Genomic DNA, 23,642 nt, shown 5'->3' on the forward strand with positions numbered 1-23,642 from the left:
GTCGTTAGGCCCGAGGCGTTAAAGATTATTGTCCGCCATCTTGTGATCCCTAGGAGTGATGTGATGTGATTCGGTTGTGGGCGGGTCCTGGGCCAGCAGCGTGGAGTGTTCCCAATACATACGTGTAAATGGACTGTTTCAGCCAATCAGAATCGAGAAATTTGCATGCCGTTGTATAATCTCTCTCAAGGTAGCCAGCAAACATCTTTCTCTGTTGGCAGCTTGACATTGTTCTTTGTGTTGTGTTGTGTTTGTGTGTTTACAGATATCCAAAACATACGGCTATTATTACATAGGTGTCACAGTGGATCTTGACGGCTCATATGGGTAAGTAGAACAAGGAATGCAACATTCTTTTAATTGCCTATTGTAACAACTTACTCTATTGTACCAACTAACCCTATTGTACCAAATAACCCTATTGTACCAACTAACCCTATTGTACAAACAAACCCCATTGTAACAACTTACTCTATTGTACCAAATAACCCTATTGTAACAACTAACCCTATTGTACCAACTAACCCTATTGTACAAACAAACCCCATTGTAACAACTTACTCTATTGTACCAAATAACCCTATTGTACCAACTAACCCTATTGTACCAACTAACCCTTATTGTACCAACTAACGGTATTGTACCAACTACCCCTATTGTACCAACTAACCCTATTGTACCAACTAACCCTTATTGTACCAACTAACCATATTGTACCAACTAACCCTATTGTACCAACTAACCCTTATTGTACAAACTAACCATATTGTACCAACTACCCCTATTGTACCAAGGTGGATGGATGGCTCTCCAATGGCGTATCAGAGGTGGGATCAAAATCAACCTGATTTCAAGAACAACGATGAGAACTGTGTCGTCATGACTTATTACATGGGTGAGCAAACTATGAGACACGTTTTAACAAAGCATTCACCCTGATTTAGTTGTTCAATAAACAATGTTTTAAACAAACAGAATAAACACATGCTATTGTTTCATTTGCTTTTTGGGGAAATATGAAACGTTGTCTCTTCAATGTGCTCACAGGATTCTGGCATGATATTAATTGTGGGAGCGAATACCAGTCCATTTGTAAACGCATTGGATCACCTCCTGTCAACGCAACTGTCAAGCCTACAGAGCCTCCTAAAGGTGGCTGTCCACTCGACTGGTCTCTATTTGACTCAAAGGTAAGAAGTCACTGTTAATCCTGAAAGTCCTTGAAAGGCAGGAGAAGGTCATGCTAGGCAGGAGCAGGTCATACTAGACAGGAGACGGTCATGCTAGGCAGGAGAAGGTCATACTAGACAGGAGACGGTCATGCTAGACAGGAGAAGGTCATGCTAGACAGGAGAAGGTCATACTAGACAGGAGAAGGTCATACTAGACAGGAGAAGGTCATGCTAGACAGGAGAAGGTCATACTAGACAGGAGAAGGTCATACTTGACAGGAGAAGGTCATGCTAGACAGGGGAAGGTCATGCTAGACAGGAGAAGGTCATACTAGACAGGGGAAGGTCATACTAGACAGGATAAGGTCATGCTAGACAGGAGAAGGTCATGCTAGACAGGAGAAGGTCATGCTAGACAGGAGAAGGTCATACTAGACAGGAGAAGGTCATGCTAGACAGGATAAGGTCATACTAGACAGGAGAAGGTCATACTAGACAGGAGAAGGTCATGCTAGACAGGAGAAGGTCATACTAGACAGGAGAAGGTCATGCTAGACAGGGGAAGGTCATACTAGACAGGAGAAGGTCATGCTAGACAGGAGAAGGTCATGCTAGACAGGGGAAGGTCATGAAGGCATTTGAGATACAGTCATTCTGAATTTGAAGGTTTGACTGATGGTGGTGCTAAAAGAAAGGCCATGAGGTCATCAAAATCAATAGGGTTCATCCTCTAGGGGTCATGAATGTGCATGAAAGCTATTTGAGTTATTGTGCACACGAAAAGTCTGCGCCAGTGGCAGTCGGGGTAAAACCATAATATCCCGTTCAGGGATATAATTAGCGTAATATAATCCTAGTACAATTTATAAAGCACTTTTCTAGAACTCAAAGTCGCTTTACACTAAGGGGTGGAGGTAGGGAGACAAACAACAGACAAACATAACACAAATACACAAGGGTAGATGGATGGAGCTAAGGCGATGGGGGCTGTGGGGGACTCTTGAGTCACTAATGTCTTGAGGTAGAGAGTTCCCAGCCCTGGAGAAGGCTCTATCAAAGCAAAGGTTAGACTTGGGGTGGAAAGAAGGGAGGCTGAGGTGGACCTGAGGGGCCGAGAGGGTTGGTAGGTGGAGAGGAGGTCAGTGCGATATGGAGGGACCAGTTGGTGAAGGGCTTTGCAAGTGAAAACTTTGTAGTTCATTCATTGGGAGACAGGAAGCCAAAGGAGGTATTGTAGGACTGGAGTGATGTGGTGCCAGGATTTGGTGTGAGTTAGTCTGATGCGTTCTGGACCAGTTGGGGTCTATTGATGGAGCTATAGCACTGATGCTGTAGATGAAGGCATGGATCAGTGTTTCACCAGCAGGGCATGTGAGAGAGAACCTGATCTTTGACATTTTGCAAAGGTGGTAGAAAGAGTTTTTTACGAAGCTACGATCGTTACCAAAAGCATGTTTTAGGTTCGGTAAAATACGACGCTGTGATCAATACAAAAGCATGTTTTAGGTTCGGTAAAATAGACCTAAAGTAGATCTTACCTTTGTCAGAAGGTACTCCAAAATGAATAATCCCAGTAGTTCCATCGCGATCACCATTACTGATGTGCATTGGGCCTGGCTATAATACGGGAAACAATAGGTTTCAGGCGAGTAAATCTCACTTTGAGGGGGATTCCTGCAGCCAGATGCACTGAGTCACAGAGACAACTGAGAGACCCAGTTCAAAAGGTAGGAGATACTGCCACCTGTCCGGATTCGATCGTTATTGCAATTATAACGTACTGTAGGCAGCGGTGCCAGGAAGACACATTCAGGTCCGTGCGAGTGTTTAGAATGGGAAAATCGTGTTTGGCGCAGAATGAGTTAAGTTTGAGGACAATTTGTTGCATCCAGGCTTTTATTCCAGGCAGACAGGAGTGGATGTGAGAGAGGGGTGGGTTGTGAGGGGATTCAGTGCTGAGGTATATTAGAGTGTCATCGCCATAGCAGTGAAGATCCAGTATGTGTCATATGTGTATTCTTTTGCCTATAGTGTTTCAGAGTCATGAAAAACCAGAGGAGCACGTGGCATCAAGCAAGGGACCAGTGCAAAGGAATGGGTGGAAATCTAGTCTCTATCGTCTCAAGGCGAGTGCAAGGTTTGTTTAAAACTTTCCTCAATAGAAATGTACTATGCACTTTGAACTGCAACCTCTGTATGAAAAGTGCTATACAAATAAAGTTATTATTATTATTATGCTGACTATGTATGTAATAATGTGAATGACTATTTGGAAGAGAGTACAATAGGATGTATGATTATAGCATCTGAAGATTGTTTGTTGTCAGTTTTGTTTATTTTTTCCAAAAATACCTTATTCCTTTGTGCCTCTCATTTTCCAGTATTCCTGACCACCCAAATGACTGAGGTTTCTACAGACCTTTGGACTGGCTTGCATAGTCTTGTCGGTGGTAAATTCTCCTGGACTAGTGGGGACAAAAGACAGTACATAAACTTCCGTAATAAGGTAAGTGGTCAGAATATGTACTGAGAACACGAGTTATACTCTACATTGTTCAAATAATATTATATTGTTGTTGTTTTTGTTGTTGTACTCTCGTAATTAGACATATCTGTTTGATTTTGATTTTTTATTTCAGATTACCATACCATACTATTACCTGCAACATTTCTACGCCTGGGGAGAGGTAATTATGAAAAATGCACAAAGGTGGTTTGAGTGAGAGGGAAGGGGCTTTATGATGGCACATTGTTTTCTATAGCCAGAGAAGTGGTTTTACAACAACTATTTTTAGCAAAAAGCAAAACGTATATTCAAACTAAAGATAAACCTGGTTGTAAATTCATTAACAAGATGGTTCAGCACCTTATCAACAGTCAGAGGGAGACAAACAAAAGTTATTGGAACAGTAGAGCATGCACATCAACTCTGGTGATGAGGTGTAGGACAAACAAAATATCAGCACCAAATAAAATAATAATAATACACTTTATTTGCATCAAATCAAATGTATTTGTAAAGCCCACAATCACACAATGGGCTGCACAAGTCTTCTTTAAACAAGTCAAGAAGAAACATCACAATAAATCAAGAAAAAAAAAAAACCATCATGAAATCTAAAACAACACTCCCAGACATACCCAGCGAAGGTAAGGGAAAACTCACAAAAAACCTAGCAATAGGAAAAAAGCACCACAGGCAATGTGGAGGAGAGAAACCTTAGAAGGGCCGTTCAAGGGGGGATCCCCTTTCTTGGATGTCGGTGATAGTAGTGTTGCTATGGATGATCGATGGGTGGAGAATAAAACAGGCAATGTAGTTGGCATGTATAAACATATATAAGTGTAATAAAACACAAATATGTACATGCAATAGCAACTGGGGTACATGAGTACATTTTTCAAAGATTTAAATAGAATAGAGCTAAGAACAGATTCAGATTCAGATTACTTTATTCACCATATTGTATATACAAATGGAACGTGATTCGACATTACAGTGCATGATTTTTTTCACAAATAGGAATAACATAATAATAAATAAGTGCAAATAGGATAAACGCTAAATGTCAAGGCTCGGAGCTCAAAATATCAGTCATATTCCGTTTGCACATGAGTATGTATTCCGTTCAGATCCATTTGAAGTGTCGGGCGACGTAGAGAGGATCACATCATCTTGGCTATCACCACGGGGGCATTCACCACCTTGGTCATCACCACGAGACATCCACTCACAGAGAGACGGGGACAGGCGTTAGACAGTTTGTGTGTTTGTGTTGGGCAGACATAGCAATAGATACACGTAGTAAGCATATATGTGAATAGAATAGATACATGTAGTAAGCAATATGTGAATAGAATAGAAGTACTATTATAGTATAGCACCTTTCATACCAGAAGTGCAGCCCAAAGTGCTTCACAGCAGTAATGTATAGTACACATTAAATAGACACAGGCATAAAATGAGCATAGCATTTACAAAATTATAGACTTGCATAAAATGAGCAGAGAATGTACATCAAAACCTCTCGGATCAAAACCTCTCGGAAAATGTGAATAGATTCATATCATTACAATCTATAAAATACTATTATCAGGTTTCTGACTAAATAAAAGCAATGCATAAAGTGCATAAATAAAATGAGTATGAAATAGACAGAATAAGAATAATAAAATTGCTCTCATTTACATAAGATTAGCATAGAATAGACTGAATAAAATAGTGCAATGGTGAAGTGCAATACAATTGCTCTCATTTACAGTACAATAATCATAGTGTGGATGTAATTAGTAAGTGGCAGAGTGTATTAAAAGGCTAAGGTGAAGAGGTAAGTTTTTAAGCTTAGTGATCTACCCTTATACTCCCATACTGTAGGCAGGGTGTTCCATAGCTTTGGTGCTTAATCAGCAAGAGCTGCATCCCCGAGTTTCTTTTGGCTGTGGTTGGGAACCTTCAAATAAACCAGTAATAGATGTTCTTGGGGACACAAACTTGACAAGATAATTGGCAATGTAGCTTGGTCCTGTTATATATATATATACATTCTAAATTTTACTGGATGATTAGATTGATAGAATTTCAATTTATAAAATATAAAATGCAATTAACAGAAAAGGGCACTTTTTGCATGGTTATATATCACATATTACACATTTTAACACTTTTAACTTTTGTTGCAATGGAAGACTGAAGTTAGTTTAGAAGGCAGACATGTCATAGTAATCATCATCATCATCATCAACCTTTATTTATTCTCGAAATTACAATTGAGGTAACAATAACAATAATAAATATGAATAACTATCTACATAGTACTCTCAGTCCAGAGTGCACCACAGCAACTAGTATAAAAAGAAAATTAACAAAATAAATAATTGCATAAACTTCAGACATAAGAATAGGTATAAAAGACAAAAAGTAGTGCAATGTAGACGTGCAGATTTAAGAATAGGCATAAAATAAGTACAATAGTACAATGTCGCTCGAAGGCATGTGAACCCCCCTGGAACAGTCAGTCCCCCAAACACCTCACACATCAATCCCTACCACATCCCCATCCAAGACACACCCCCCGATAAAGCATGCCATGACTGAAGGAAAACACAGCCCGCGCGCCACTCACACCGCCATGCACGGCGATGGGAATGCCAACCCTGTGGGCTGCTCCAACTACCCCGGCCCCGGTGCCCCCGCCACCACAAGGAAAACCAGCGAACACCACGCCCCCACCCCCAAACTCCACAGAGGGATGACAGGCCACGCGCCCCAGGATCCGCAACCACGCGAAAGAAGACACGACTCCACACACTCGAGCAGACAGACACAACAGCGGCCAAACGAGAAGACATGCAGGGTCGGGACGGTCCGAGACGACACCGGGACCCACAGGACACCCTGCAACACAGCAGAAGCCACAGCCAGCCCCCCATGCAAGGAACCCCAAAACCAGTCAGCGAACCGAGGGAGCCCAACGATGAAGACCAACCAAAGATCCACCAAAGCACACGCAAGAGACCAATACCCAACTCCAGGGAAGGTCCAGGAAAGGTCCAGTCGAAGCCACAGGCGCCATAGGCTCCAACCAACCCCCCCCCCCCCCCCCAGACCTCCCCCAGAGTCGAACACCAGCCCCCCGCATGCGCCCCGAAGGACCCCGGCCAGCCCCCATCGCTAAACTCCCCCAACCCACCGACACCCCAGGGATCCCCCGCACGAAGAACCCACCATAACCCCTACAGTACCCCAACGTGCTCCAAAGGTCCCAGAGCCATCCCAGACCAACCACAACGCCACACGCCCCCCCATCCAACCACCACCATGTCCATCCTCCCGAACATCCAGAATCACCGTCCCCCTCGGCACGGCTACAGGCCATGGGGCACACGACCCGCCACCCCCCCATAGAATCTGAAAGCAAAAACATAGAATCCACCGATCCCCCCGCACTGACAAGGCCACCAGGACCAGAGGCAACAAAGCAGCCCACAGAAACGACACCCTCACTACTACACACAAACAATCCAAGTACACTCAAACTACCCGCGTCCTCCTCCAGCCACGACACGCCCCACCGGAAACTGTGTCCCAAATGACGACAACAAAGACCAATGTGCGAAACACATGAAAGACTGTACACTGCCCTAAACTAATATAAGTAGGCTAAGAAAAACAGTTACAGACTGTTGCAGGCAGGCCTGCAAGTAAACCTCTAAACGTCCCCTGTGTTATATATAGGTAGTTTCATCTTCAGTGAGAGCTGAAGAGAGTTCCATGTAGTAGGGGCACTATAATGAAAGGCTGATTTTCCAAGTTGGGTCTGTACATCGGGGACCTCCAGTGTAAGCCAATCATTAGAGCGAGTCGTATAGGGTCTAGTGTTCTGAACTAATAGTGATGCGAGATAAGGAGGTAATTTCCCGTTAATGGCCTTAAGGATAAATAAATACCAATGTTGATTTCGCCTATCTGCCAGAGAAGACCAACCCATTTTCTCATATAAGATGCAGTGGTGTGTATCATATCTGTCACCAGTAGGGGTGTAACGATTCAACCTCACAACTATTCGATTCGATTACGATTCTTCAGGCAACGATTCAATGCATCATGAAATCTCTTCATTTGACCACGATTCGATTCGATTAGATACATTTTAGATACATTTTCTATCACTTAATTCCCCCCAACATTTTGAAATACACAAATGTGGCTGGGGGAACTGATTCACTCAGCATGAAAACAATCCCCCCCCCCCCCCGCCCCTTTTTTTTTTTTTTTTTTTTTTTACTTTAGATTATGATCGATTATAATTGATTCTAACATATTCAAATCGATGCATCGAATCGAACACATTAGAATCAATGCATTTCGATTAATCTATGCATCGTTACACCCCTAGTCACCAGTGATAAATCTAAGAGCATGATAAACAGAATCTAGTGGTTTGAGAGTCGAAGGGGCAGCATTTCTATAAATCACATCTCCATAATCCAAGACAGATAGAAAGACTGCTTCAATAACCCTCTTTCTACACATCATTGGGAAACTAGATCTATTCCTATGAAACCAATGTTTTTCCTCAATTTACTGGCAAGGTTGTTTATATGATATTTAAACAAAAATGTATCATCAAGCCAGATTCCAAGATATTTATATTCAGTTACCCTTTCTATATCAGACCCATTTCTAGTCGATATAAGTAAATTATTTTGATCTATATTTCTGGCCCGGGAGAACACCATGAATTTTGTTTTGCTTGTTAGCCGTTCAAGGACAGAATAATATCATTAATATAAATAGTAAATAAAACAGGGCCTATAGGATCGATCCTTGTGGAACACCTTTTGTAATGGGCAAACATTCTGACTGGGTTTGGCCCACTTTCACACATTGGTTTCTGCCTGATAAATAATTCCGGAACCAACCGCAAACAATCTCATCAAAACCAACACTATGCAGTCTATTCAACAGAAGAGAATGATCAATCGTATCAAATGCTTTGGATAAATCTATAAATAGGGCAGCACAATGTTTAATTTTGTCCAATGCAGAAACAATATCATTTATAACTAAAGTGGTGGCTGAGATTGTACTATGGTTGGCTCTGAAACCAGATTGATGGGGGCTTAAAATAGAGTTATTAGAGAGAAATGTTTTGAGTTGGTTATTCACTAGTGATTCCAGAATTTTTGCTAAGCAGGACAACTTGGAAATTGGACGATAATTGTTCAGGTCAGTTCTGTCTCCACCTTTATCCACCTAGGTTAATAATAATAATAATAATAATAATAATAATAATAATAATAATAATAATAATAATAATAATAATAATAATAATAATAATAATAATAATAATAATAATAATAATAATAATAATAATAATAATAATAATAATAATAATAATAATAATAATAATAATAATAATAATAATAATAATAATAATAATAATAATAATAATAATAATAATAATAATAATAATAATAATAATAATAATAATAATAATAATAATAATAATAATAATAATAATAATAATAATAATAATAATAATAATAATAATAATAATAATAATAATAATAATAATAATAATAATAATAATAATAATAATAATAATAATAATAATAATAATAATAATAATAATAATAATAATAATAATAATAATAATAATAATAATAATAATAATAATAATAACAATAATAATAATAATAATAATAATAATAAATAATAATAATAATAATAATAATAATAATAATAATAATAATAATAATAATAATAATAAATAATAATAATAATAATAATAATAATAATAATAATAATAATAATAATAATAATAATAATAATAGATCAAACAAAAAATAGGGCTAGGGAAGTAGGGAAAAAAGGGGGATGAGGGCAGGTAAGGGATAATGGACCTAATCTAATTTTAGGTTATTTGCTCTGTGATTACATGAGCAGCTAATTTAAGAAAGTAAGGGTCCAAGTTGTCCTTCCCAGTCGACTTTTTTGTATCAATAGACACCAACATATTAAAAACGGCATCCGGTAATAGGCTCAAAGAAAAATGTGGTGGCAGGCCCTTCATTTCATAGCAGACACCAGGAGGAGGCTCTTCACAATCATGCTCACAGTCTACTTCATTAAACAACAGTCCAGCTTGGGCAAAATGGCTATTGAAGGCTAAGCAAATCTCTTCACCTTCTGTTATCAAACAGTCATTATATTTGACCTCTATAGGCAGGGAAATGGTAGTCTTGGTTTTATTTGAATTTACTGCTTTCCAAAATGTTGTTGGGTCAGAGTATGAACTTGTGATTAATTCTAAATAATAGCTTGATTTAGCATTTTTGACAGATGATGTACATTTGTTTCTAATCTGTCTAAAAGATAGCCAATGGGATGGATCCCCAGAGCGTCTGGCTAGAGTCCAGGCTGCCTGAATGCTTTTACCAACGCGTTCGTGTTTCCGCGTCTCTGATTGGCCAGGTCATGTGACATGTACGCCGCAAGGACCGCAAGTTTCTACACTGGTTAAGCTTAGGCGCTCTTTCGAAGTTGGTTAAGGTTAGAGTTTGTCTTAGAGCAGGGTGATAGAACGCCTGCCCTGATTCCAAACTCTAACCTTAACCAACTTTGAAAGAGTCGCCTAAGCTTAACCAGTGATAAACTAGGCGTTAGGTCGTTTGCAGGCTGTTCGACCCGGAAATAGGCGCAGAACTTGGCGTCCCACGATTGGCGCACATGTCACATGACCTGGCCAATCACAGCGCAAAACGGGAACCCGGAAACACGAACGCGTTGGTAAAAGCATACACGTGTCCAGGCTCTATTCCTTTCTTTGGATAGCAATGATAGCTCAGGTGTAACCCAATTAAGGAGTTGATCTATCCTTCACTCTGAGTTTCTTAAATGGTGCGTGTTTATCAATGATTGATAGGAGAGTTTTACTGAAGAAGTCTAAGGCCAATTCTATACCCGGAATTTCAGAATATGAGATGTCACTATTGAGTAGATCAAATAGGAAAGCTTGATCATTGAAATGTTTTAGATTTCTTTTTATAATATTGTGTGATTTTGTTTTCTTTAGCTTAGTATTCCTGATTCAGGCTATTGGGAAATTATCACTGATTCCTAAATCAAAAACTCCTTGAACCTTTAAAAGTTGATTAGCTCTTTCCCTTTAACAAGATTACTGCCGTAATCACTCCCCTTCTATCTCTGACCAGGAAGAAAAGTGTGTTGCAATGAGCATCAGTCCTTCCATGGGGATAGGGAAATGGGTGACGAAGTCATGCAACGACACCATTGAATATGTCTGTCAGCGGAAAGTTGGTGAGTATTTCTTGCATTGGGGAACTAGCTGAAGTTGTACCTACTAAGACCAAAGCAACAACACAGCAATGGGTACCAGTATATTTCTAAACTTACTGATGAGAACGTTAACGGCATAATGGTATCAATCATAGCCAGGCATCAGTCCAATGAGAAAAACTGTGCAGATATATTGGCCAACATATTGGTGTCAGCCAATTATAATTATTTAGTTTATTGGCATTGATACGATGAGGACAGATGTGAATAAATGGAGGCCGTTTTTATTTTATTTGCCACACAGATGAACGGGTTTGCAATAAACAGAAATAAAGAGATTATTTTCCATTTACAGTGTTTTCATATCGTATCACTTTCAGTATCAACATTGACCAAATCATATTGATATCAGTAGAAATAGGTAATTGGCCATAACAAAAAATGTATTATCAGTTATCAGTATTGAGTTCTAAGTTTTATATTAGCTTGTTTTAGAGCATCCACATGTTCAATGTCACGGTCAGCCTGTAAACAATGCTTGTCTTGTCTTGTCAATGGCTTTTCTCTGGAATTTAAGCATTTCTAATGTAAATACATTCTATTAAAGGTATGTGTAATGCCACATGGTTTTGAACTTTTGTTTTGGTCTGTTGAAATAAAACGATTGAATCTTGAATCTTGAATCTTGTTGTGTGGGTTGGAGTTGAGTGGGGGATGGGTTTATATTGCTGGCCACCTCAGGCTCTGCCTAAAGAGGTCTGAGGAAATGTACCCTAACTGCTCCAGACTAGCTGATTGGCGTGGTGAGGCACAAGCACTTTCTGAAGCATTTTGAAAAAATTTAAAGCACTTTGAGTGGTTGTTGGACTTGCAAAAGGGCTATATAAACACAGTCCATTTACCATAGATTCAAATGAAGAACTGAAACACCTCCCATCTGATATTTCTCTCTTCCCTCAACAGACACAAAATTCCAAATCTCTCCAGAACCAAACCCTGAGACCTACGTTAAGCTGGGTAATGACTCCTTCAAGGTTCTCACTCAGAATCTGACCTGGAAAGACGGCAGGAAACAATGTGAGGAAAACGGCGCCCAACTGGCGAGTCTGAGGAGCGACTGGTCACAGGCCTATGCTGAGCTTCAGGCGCTCAATCTCCAGACGCCGTTATGGATCGGCCTCAACAAGAACGAGGTACTGCACCAGTAGCTCATCACAACTGTACACACAGCTACACTTCTCTTGGATATGTTCAAGGGAGATCAAAGAAACGTGCACAAGTATTTAGATTATGTAATTCATGTAAATCGCAGAAGCTCCTAAATAATGTATTTAGGATGTATTTGTAAATGTATCAATAGGAATTTCCAAATTACCGATGGCTAACATTTTGCATACACCAGAGACACAGTATAAAACAAATCAAAAACATACTGGGAAAAGACAAGCTAGTAAGCTACACAAGTATACTATCAGGATAAATAAGTCAATTCAGTACAAGTCAACTTCAGAGATGTCAGATAAAGAGATAAGAAGGTATTGGGGGTTTGTTTATGAACAACTTCAATGCGTTCACCATACATCTTGTCAACAAAGATGTGTGTATATAGAGTGCAGTTGATTCAATTTCAACTGAAAATATTCAAAGATTTAAAACAGAAATCACTGTTTGTTTGTTTGCTTGCTGACAGAACACAGAAATAGAACATCTCTTCTCATGAACTTGTCGGTTGGTTTCATACCAAGTTTTACAATATTCAAATTTGAAAGAAAATCTTCTTGAATTAATTTAATTTAAAGTTAATTGACCTATTTAAATATGAAGTCACTGTACAAACATCAGGGGATTACATTCAAGGTATTTAGGGAAAAAAGGGAAAAACAAACTGAAAAACAAGCTTCAATTAAGTTGATGTTTCACACCCTATATAAGTTCATGTTTCACAGTTCACACCCTATATATCTAGTAGTGTTAATGTCTCACACCCTATATCTCTAGTAGTGTTAATGTCTCACACCCTATATCTCTAGTAATAATAATAATAATAATAATAATAATAATAATAATGCATCTATCTTATATAGCGCTTTTCCAGGTGCTCAAAGACGCTTTACATGGGCAGGAGAGACAAACTATGGCAAAACAAAAAACAGAACAAAACAAAACAAAATAATACATGACAAAATCAAATAAAACCGACAGAATTAGAGGTCAAAAGCAAGATTGAAAAGGTGAGTTTTGAGGGCTGATTTAAAAGATGTCAGAGTGTTTGCATCACGGATATGGCTGGGGAGGGCATTCCAGAGGGAGGGGGCAGCAGCAGCAAAGGCCCTGTCGCCCCAGGTCCGGAGCTTGGTCGTTGGAGGTGTTAGGAGGTTGGCATCTGCAGACGGCATCTGGGCGTGTGACGGTGGAGGAGGTCAGACAGGTAGGGATGGGCAAGGTTGCTGAGGGCTTTAAATGTGATGAGTAGTATTTTAAAATGTATCCTGTATTTGATTGGAAGCCAGTGGAGGTCGTGGAGGACAGGGTTGATGTGATCAGAGCGACAGGTGGAGGTGAGCATGCGGGCAGCAGAGTTTTGGACATATTGGAGTTTATTGAGGATAGTGTTTGGTGAGCCGTAGAGGATGCTGTTGCAGTAATCTAGTCTTGATGATATGAATGCATGAACCAGTGTTTCAGCAGCGGAGAGTGATAGGGAGGGGCGGAGACGAGCAATGTTCCGGAGGTGATAGAAGGCCGATTTGGTTATGTGGTTCACATGGGGGAGGAAAGAAAGGGTGGAGTCCAGGATGATGCCAAGGTTACGGACGTGAGTGGAGGGGGTGACAATGGAACCATCAATATTTAGGGTGAAATCCTGGGTGTGGCTGGTGAGGGATTTTGGTCCGATGATGATGATTTCTGAATTATTGCAGTTTAATTTGAGAAAGTAATTTTGCATCCATGTTTTGATGTCTGTGAGGCAGGTGGTGAGGGTTGAGAGAGTGGCTGGAGTGATAGTCTTGGTGGAGAGGTAGAGCTGAGTGTCGTCTGCATAACAGTGAAAACGGAGGCCATGTTGGCGGAGAATCAGACCAAGTGGAAGGATGTAGAGGATGAAGAGCAGGGGACCAAGTACTGAGCCTTGGGCGACACCATGAGTGATGGGGGCAGTGGGGGATTTGCAGTTGTTGATAGAGATGAATTGGTGCCTGTGTGAGAGGTATGATTGGAGCAAGGTGAGGGGGATTCCGGAGATGCCAACGGAGGACTGGAGACGAGTGATGAGGATGGGGTGACTGATGGTGTCAAAAGCAGCGCTGAGGTCTAGGAGAATGAGGATGGAGAGGGAACCAGAGTCGGCAGAGAGGAGTATGTCGTTGGTGACCTTTAGAAGAGCAGTTTCGGTGCTGTGTTTGGTGCGGAATCCGGATTGAAATGTATCATAAAGGTTATTGTTGTCGAGGTAGGATTTTAATTGGGAGGCAATGGCTCGCTCAATTATTTTTTAGAGGAAGGGGAGGTTGGAAATGGGGCGGAAATTATCAAGGGTTTCAGGGTTGAGACCGGGTTTTTTTAGTAAGGGGGTGACAGAAGCAATTTTGAGGGCGGGGGGAAATAGGCCAGTGGTCAGAGAGGAGTTTACGATGGAGGTGATTAGGGGAGAAAGGGCAGGGAGACAAGCCTAATTCACACCCTATATCTCTAGTAGTGTCAATGTCTCACACCCTATATATCTAGTAGTATAATGTTTCACACTCTATATCTCTAGTAGTGTGAATGCCTCACACCCTATATATCTAGTAGTGTTAATGTTCCACATCCTATATATCTAGTAGTGTAAATGGCTCACACCCTATATATCTAGTAGTATAATGTTTCACGCTCTATATCTCTAGTAGTGTGAATGCCTCACACCCTATATCTCTAGTAGTGTTAATGTTTCACACCCTATATATCTAGTAGTGTTAATGTTTCACACCCTATATCTCTAGTAGTGGTAATGTTTCACACCCTATATCTCTAGTAGTGTTAATGTTTCACACCCTATATATCTAGTAGTGTTAATGTTTCACACCCTATATCTCTAGTAGTGTTATTGTTTCACACCCTATATCTCTAGTAGTGTGAATGTCTCACACCATTATCTCTAGTAGTGTTAATGTTTCACACCCTATATCTCTAGTAGTGTAAATGTATCACACCCTATATCTCTAGTAGTGGTAATGTTTCACACCATATATCTCTAGTAGTGTTAATGTTTCGCACCCTATATATCTAGTAGTGTTAATGTTCCACATCCTATATATCTAGTAGTGTAAATGGCTCACACCCTATATATCTAGTAGTATAATGTTTCACGCTCTATATCTCTAGTAGTGTGAATGTCTCACACCATTATCTCTAGTAGTGTTAATGTTCCACATCCTATATCTCTAGTAGTGTGAATGTCTCACACCATTATCTCTAGTAGTGTTAATGTTCCACATCCTATATATCTAGTAGTGTGAATGCCTCACACCCTATATCTCTAGTAGTGTGAATGTCTCACACCATTATCTCTAGTAGTGTTAATGTTCCACATCCTATATATCTAGTAGTGTGAATGCCTCACACCCTATATCTCTAGTAGTGTGAATGTTTCACACCATTATCTCTAGTAGTGTTAATGTTTCACACCCTATATCTATAGTAGTGTAAATGTATCACACCATATATCTCTAGTAGTGTAATGTTTCACACCCTATATCTCTAGTAGTGTAAATGTATCACACCCTATATCTCTAGTAGTGTAATGTTTCACACCCTATATCTCTAGTAGTGTTAATGTTTCACACCCTATATCTCTAGTAGTGTAAATGTATCACACCCTATATCTCTAGTAGTGTAAATGTATCACACCCTATATCTCTAGTAGTGTAATGTTTCACACCCTATATCTCTAGTAGTGTAAATGTATCACACCCCATATCTCTAGTAGTGTAATGTTTCACACCCTATATCTCTTTCCAGACTGAAGGTTACTTCAGGTTCATCGATGGCTGGCATCTGAGTATTTCCAAATGGGGAAGGAATGAGCCAAGTAGTGACCGGCCATGTGTGTATATTGATGTGGACGGAGGGTGGAAAACTGCTTTCTGCAATAAGACCATTAACAGTATCTGTATGCAGTCCACAGGTAACATGATAGGCAGTTGCATCATTTCAAATTAATGAATAGATCAGTCATTTTAAATGTCAGCGTTTATATTCGATGGAGTTCATGTGATTAGGAACGCCAGAATATAGTATTATTATTACCTAATTGCACGGGTGTAAAAAGTACCCAAAAATTATACTTAAGTGAAAGTATGGGTACCGTCTCAAAATCGTACTCAAGTAAAAGTCAGAGTATCTGGCTAAAAACACACTTGAGTAAAAGTAAAAAAGTTTCTATTTTTAAATGTACTTAAGTACTAAAAATGTAAAGTAAAAAAGTTTTTTTTTATTCCGGGGCAATGAAATGTTCCGTTTCGGCCTCTTCATCACTAGTACTATCGTTTGTGGTCATCTTCTGTAGCTTGTCACTCTGACTGTCTATTCTTCCGATAGCAGGTGTCAAAGATCCCCGCTTTCTAGTCTTGCACAAGGACCAATCAGCATGGGTATGGGCGGGTTCATTTTCCATTGATGGGGAATTGATTGGCTGTTTTTGATTTGATTTGATTTGATTTGATTTTTTTTTAAATACAAGATTCCAGAAAAACGTCAAGGATGCTACACAAAAAAGTCAATACTTATTTCCATTGTGGTCCTTGGTCTCAGACAGACAAGCAATACAAAACATGACCATAAATAACAATTTGACAAACTACATAGACATGAACATATGAACATTTTAAATGCAGTACAAACGTAGCCACAGGCAACAATGTATCAGACACCATTTAAATAAAGGGCGGCTGCAGGATTAATAATGTTAACGCTAGTTTGGCCAGAGAAACAAATATACTAATTAAAATGGTTGGACCTGCGAGATTTGTACTTTGTAGGTCTGCATTTTAAATTTAAGGAGTACAAATTATGTTTTTTTCTCTGAAATATAATTGAGTAAATGTAGAAGTATACAAACCTAATAATACTTGAGTAAAGTACAAATACCCAAAAACAGTACTTAAGTATTGTAACGAAGTACAATTACTCAAGTACTTTACACCCCTGCCTGATTGGTGGAATTGTAGTAGGCCTAATGAGAGGGAAGGCTTGTGAACCAGAGCTAAATATGATTATCTGGGTTATATCCTACCGACCCAAGATTACAGCACCTATCAAGTCAGATTAATTTGTAGAGCCCCAAATCACACTACATGTCTCAATAGTCTTTACCCATTTAATGGGCACAGTGTTTTTGTTTTAGTTTTTCTGTTTTTAATAATTGGTCTACATGTTAAAGTAATAGCTGTACGCTCAGACAGCCATCACTGATATAGAGTGTCGGGTCAGTAACATGGGTCTCCCAGTCCCTCCGCTCTGCAGTAAACAGAAAATACATTTTATGGTATCCCTTCCCACTTTATCCAATCAGGAGAGAGAACTCCACACTGCAAAAATAAGAAATAAATAAGAAATAAAAACAAGTTTTAAGCAAATGTGTCGTTGAAACAAGTAAAACAATCTACCAGTGCAGTAAAAAGATTTGGCTTGGTAAGATTTCTTGAAATAAGTAAAAATATCTAGGGTTCTCCCTCCTGATTGGATAAAGTGGGAACACTTATTTTAACAAAGGAATACCACTTCCAGCACCTTTAATAGGAAAAAATGGAATAATTTAAATGAGAGATCCCCTCCAACAAGGATTTGTGGAGGTTATTACTAGTTAGATAGTCAGTAAACTGGATTGTATGTATCGTAAACAGGAGTAACTCTCTAATCATCCAATCAGCGAAACCCAAACCTTGTATCTTAATCTCTTCAACCCACAGATGTCCCACCATCTATGTCAACCCAATACCCAGGAGTTTGCCCTGAAGAGGTGGTTACAGATCGTTCTCGAGATAATGTTGCCTGGATGCCATTTAGAGGTCATTGTTACCTCTTCCTCACAGAGTATCTTTCTTGGCCAGATGCAGCTTCTAGTTGTCTAAGACATGGTATGTAAATCCAATCAAATTCCATCTGACAAAATGTTGTTACTCTGAACATACTGTAGTTCATTGTATTATTTTTCCTAATTTAAACTATATGTTTAATGGCAAAATGCATATGTAATGTATTCATTTGCAATTAGTAGTAATTAACTGTGTGTGTGTGTGTGTGTGTGTGTGTGTGTGTGTGTGTGTGTGTGTGTGTGTGTGTGTGTGTGTGTGTGTGTGTGTGTGTGTGTGTGTGTGTGTGTGTGTGTGTGTGTGTGTGTGTGTGTGTGTGTGTGTGTGTGTGTGTGTGTGTGTGTGTGTGTGTGTGTGTGTGTGTGTGTGTGTGTGTGTGTTTTTGTGTAGATGCATCTCTGGTCAGCATTGAAGATCCACTTGAGCAAAAGTTCATTGAAGAGGAAATACAAAACTATAAAGATCAATACAGCTCTTTCTCGATAGGCTTGTTCAAAACCCGCAAAGGTAAACTTACAGTATACTGGGATACTGCATGTCTTCACAAAAAACGGGATTGATGGACCAAATATTGAATGCTCTTTACATACAGAACAACCATGTACACTATAAAATAGAATGCATAAGAATGACACTAAAAACTATTTACTATTATGTACCCTAATACTATGCTACTATTCGTATACTACTACATATCTTGCTAATATGTCTATACTACTACTACTATGCACTCAACTCAAGCATTGACAAACAATGTGTACCCCTCCTGGTGACTTGTTGTTCACAATCTGTAAGTCACTTTGGATAAAAGTGTCAGGTAAATGACTAAATTGTCAATTGTAATTGTATAACAATATGCATTTATTCTGTAATGGTCTTTGAATGTACATTAATAAAAAGATCTGAAGCTGTGTTGTCTCACAGGAATTGATACGACCAAGTGGTAGCACCCATGGAGAGCTCATGGTTTAGTTAATATAGAGCTTCTGCTTCTCTCTTTATCTCTCACTTCCATGTTCACTTCAAGCTATGTTTTTATGTGAAACATTTTGTTGACTATATATATTGTCTGTCTCGTTGCTCGGGGCTTACTTGAAAAATGTACGTTAATGTTATGCGACTACCCTTGTTATACATACATGTTTAATTTGAATGAGTGAATAAATAAATGATAGTAAACATTGTTCTGTTTGCCCCTAGGGAATTGGTTGTGGCGGGACACGTCGGCCATGGACTACAGTAACTGGAGGGACGAGTATGCTCAAGCCAGCAGCTATGGTCGCATCCAGACCTCAGATGGGAAATGGTCTTCGACATATATATGGAGTACGAGGCCATACATCTGTAGAACAGCCAAAGGTGAGACCAGCAGACCACTTCCACAAGGTGGCCGTACCTATAGTCTAGAGATGCTGTAATGGAATACATTTTTGCAGAAAGAATTGATACAGAAGTTATCAATATGATCACATGGTTATATTCCTTATGGCTGATGATTTATCTGATGGTCTTTTCCAGCAGTGATACCGAAGCCCGTCTCACCAACATCTGGTAAGTTCCATATATTTTTCTAGTCATAGCCAATACGAGTGCAAAATAATGATATACATGCCAAGATCAATGGGCCTCATTCATGAAACCAATTTGATTGTAAAGTATTAATATCTAGAGTTTAGATTATCAAAATGAAGTGTGTTTGGAAACATGCAATGAGTTTATTGCACGTGAGTGGCTTGTATTTAGAAAACCCTGTTCTTTGTTGCCAAATCAATTACAGTTGTACCATATGTTTTATCAGTGCATTTGTAGGTATTGATAAGCTAAAACAATATGTTCTCACAAATAACCTCATTGATATATGCTACAGACTAATAGGCAATTCCATTGAATTGGGAACAGTTTAGCATATTTGATCAGTTGATAATATACAGTACAAAGACACACAAGCGTGCAGCGTGATTGTGCAGAGCAATCTCTCCTGTAATTCCCCCAATCCTCCTAATCATGATGCTGTAGATTTACGTCCTAGGATTTTGGATTATATAGTAACTCAATTCAAATGATTTCTTCTTTTTGCCACGGTTTCCTCTATATTTGCACATACTGTAGGCTACAAGGTGGTGATACACTGAGCAAGTGTTTGGGCAACATGATGGGTACAATGTGCTTTCCAACAGGAAGTGAGTGAGACAGAAGGAAGAATATACACTGGAATTCATCTGGGCAATGAGAGGTTGAGATGTTGAGATGTTAAGACGTTGAGATGTTGAGATGTTGAGAAGTTAAGATGTTGAGATGTTGAGAAGTTGAGAGGTTGAGAGTTTGAGATGTTGAGATGTTGAAAGGTTGAGATGTTGAGCTGTTTAGATGTTGAGTGAGAGGTTGAGATGTTGAGAGGTTGAGAGTTTGAGATGTTGAGAGATTGAGACGTTTAGAGGTTGAGAGTTTGATATGTTGAGATGTTGAGAGATTGAGAAGTTTAGAGGTTGAGAGTTTGATATGTTGAGAGGTTGAGATGTTGAGAGGTTGAGATGTTGAGATGTTGAGATGTTGCCATGCATTTAGTACAACGTATTGAGACGTCTGCTTATCCAACTTTGCCCAATAACATTACCCAAAAGTGTATCACCAACATTCAATGCCTCTATCTAGAGGGAAATAGCCATTCCTATTTTTAAGGACTACTTTGAAATTTGTAATTTTCTTCAGGCACATGTTATATTGTGGGGTAAAGGCAACTACCTTTCTCAATCAGCTTCCCTAAATAACTTGTTAAGATTCCTAATTCCTAAAACGAATTGATACAAATTCAAAGTGTCAAGGTGCTGTTTCCCTTGATAATATTGCAATGTAATTCCTATGAGCGACCAGCGTTTCCTGACATTATTGTTCTTGTGATTGTGCAGCATCCAGGACCATGAAGCCCCAGCACCGTGTCCACACAGCTGTGACAGTGGTTCTGGTCATGGCTGTTCTCTCAGTGCTAGCAGTCACTGCCCGCTTCCTCTACAAGAGGTCTGGTCGTCCCTCTCCCATGATCGTGAACAGCTTTGAAAACCCGCTCTTCCTTGAGAAGGATCGCTCCCGTTCCGACATGGTGGACACCAATAAACTGATAGAGAACGCAGAGGAAGATAATTCTGAGGAAGTCAGGCCACTGAACTTAGAAGCAGGCCAGGCCAGTGTTTCTAGTTGCGCGGCGCGATAGTTAGATAACCTAGGTGGGGAACCACCAGGAGATCACTGTGACAGAGAGTATTGCAGTCTAAACAGTCATAAATCTTTTATTCAACTTCAGCCCTGATCATAACCATTTTTATTTTTAGATTTTTTGTAATGTCAGATAAAAAATTAAATACTCTGAAATATTCTGAAAAAGAGTTGTTGTTAAATCTGACATTACAAAAAACAAAAAATCCATCAAAATCTGTGTTGTTGCTAATCATTGACACATGCCTAGCCTGTAATAATCCCCCCCAGAAAAATGTACTTTTGTTGAAGGCAGAGGTTCTGTGTAGGATTGTTAGTAACTGTCTAAGTCAAGTCAAGTCAAGAGATTTATTTGTCACGGCATACAAGTATACAATGAAATGCGGGTGGTCTTGCCCGCAACGATGTGCAAATAACATATAATAGAATCAACATTCAACATTCTATATATAACTGCATATATATAACTGTTTACACTAGTAACTGTCTATCTGCATATACAGCTGTTTCCACTAGAGGGCGCTCTAGGCGGAGACACTCAGGAGTACTACCAGGTGGCGAGTATAAATAGATATGTCTCCTCCCACTTCTTTCTCTCCCCCCAAGCCTCTCAGAGAGAGGAGACCTGTATGTTACTGCTGCTCTTCATGTGAATAAATAAACCACGCCAGTTAAGGCTCAAGATAGAAACCATGCCTCTTGACCACATTATTGTCGCCCTATAGCCGAATTCTGTTAACAACTTTGCATTTGATATATTGAAAATATTTTACTTTTTGTGTGTTTTTTTAACAATAATTTGTGATGCCATCACAAACACTGGCATTTAAAGGCTACATTTAAAAAAGATCCTGCACCAGAATGCAGGAAATTAAGTCTTTGTAACAAAATAATTCCTGGTGGGGGACCCCCACTTAGAAAGTGGCCTGACTGGGGCTATATTTCACACTATATTTCCCAGCCTGAATTATTTCCCCAGTCCGGCCCTGCTTATGTGAGTTGTCAATGGACAACAACATGCTGTGTGTGTGCGTGCGTGTGTGTGTGTGTCTGTGTGTGTGTGTGTGTGTGTGTGTGTGTGAGTGTGATAGAGAGAGAGAATGAAGGACAATTGCTTGCTGTGTGAGAGCGAGAGAGAATTAAGTACATTTGCTGAAATACAGTTGTTCTTAATTTTCTCACTTGCTATGTGAGAATGTTAGTTATTATGTTCTCAATGCCCCTTGCATTGTATGAGTTGTGTGGAAGAGTTTGCTAGTTCTAGTGCTACCCCTTTGTACATTGTGGCTGTGTCTGACAAAAGTTAATAATAAATAATGCTATTAGGAATACATTTGCCTCCTGTGTGAACTGTGCATAGCTGAATAGACTGTATTTTAACGTCGGTCATATGGTGGTACTTGGAGAGCCAGCTACGTTCTCAGGTGGTACTTGGTGTAAAAAGGTTGAGAACCACTGACTTAGGCTATAGCACACAGTTTGTTGCATTAATGGAATTATAAAGCAACAAAAAGAAGAATTTTGACTTTTTATTGATAACAAAGGGAAACCTCAAACTCTTATGAAGAGGAGAAAAAATACTGGCTGTGTAGACCTATTTTTAAATAAAACACAGAAGAGGAGACAAAACACTGGTGTCTGTAGACCGACTTTGAAATAAAACCCTGAACTATTCAGGTATATTTGAGTCCTTCCCTTATTTGTGGAACATTTATAAAATAAAAAGTAGTCCACTTTGAAAAAAGACTACCATGTGTAGACCTACTTTGAAATAAAACACAGAAAAGGAGAAAAAACACTGGCATATGTAGACCTACTTTGAAATAAAACCATGAACTATGCAGCTCTATTTGAGTCCTTCCCTTATTTGTGGAAAATCTATCAAATAAAAAGTAAATTTTTCATTGTTCGCAAATTTCGCACCACATATCAGGCATACAGCAGGTAAGCCTGCATCATTAGTCGTGAAAGCAAATTAATCTGTCCACGCTGAATTAAACCCTCTATTTACCTCAGACTTTCCTTTTTTTGGATTTATCCATGGTTAGCTTACTGGGGGGGTCGGCAACTCAAGATTAGCCACTTGCAGACGGCAGGGAGAGGCACGGGGTGTGACGTACTGTATATTTTAGTTGATGAAATATTTTAGTTGATGAAATATTTTTTCATTTCAGTGTGAAATCGACAGGGGAGGAAATTAGGCCATTGGACTTGCCAAATGCGAGTATTTTTTATGTTTGGCGAGTGATTGATGAAGACTCGCTTTAGTTGACAGTGCCACGAGAGCACTGCACAAGACCCGCGGACATATAATGTTTAATAAAAGTTCCCGCAGTACTGGCCAACCCACGAACATATAGAATGTTTAATAAAAGTTCCTGCAGTACT

The 23,642-nt window shown here is 39.3% G+C and overlaps 1 protein-coding gene across 1 annotated transcript in view; it reads left to right on the forward strand.

The window, feature by feature from the left end:
• LOC311239287 (macrophage mannose receptor 1-like) overlaps nucleotides 1-23,642 on the forward strand; it is a gene marked incomplete at both ends in the record, with an annotated part of 131,548 nt that overhangs the window by 75,645 nt on the left and 32,261 nt on the right. Inside the window, 9 exons of the mRNA XM_084327594.1 lie at nucleotides 266-327; nucleotides 795-895; nucleotides 1,048-1,190; nucleotides 6,418-6,709; nucleotides 11,962-12,167; nucleotides 15,973-16,138; nucleotides 17,922-18,089; nucleotides 19,245-19,403; nucleotides 20,951-21,192. Coding sequence (XP_084183720.1) covers nucleotides 266-327; nucleotides 795-895; nucleotides 1,048-1,190; nucleotides 6,418-6,709; nucleotides 11,962-12,167; nucleotides 15,973-16,138; nucleotides 17,922-18,089; nucleotides 19,245-19,403; nucleotides 20,951-21,192 — 1,539 coding nt within the window. The remainder of the gene's footprint in view (nucleotides 1-265; nucleotides 328-794; nucleotides 896-1,047; nucleotides 1,191-6,417; nucleotides 6,710-11,961; nucleotides 12,168-15,972; nucleotides 16,139-17,921; nucleotides 18,090-19,244; nucleotides 19,404-20,950; nucleotides 21,193-23,642) is intronic.

This window comes from Notolepis coatsorum (assembly GCF_963971535.1).
Source record: "Notolepis coatsorum genome assembly, chromosome: 13".
Lineage (NCBI taxonomy): Eukaryota > Metazoa > Chordata > Actinopteri > Aulopiformes > Paralepididae > Notolepis > Notolepis coatsorum.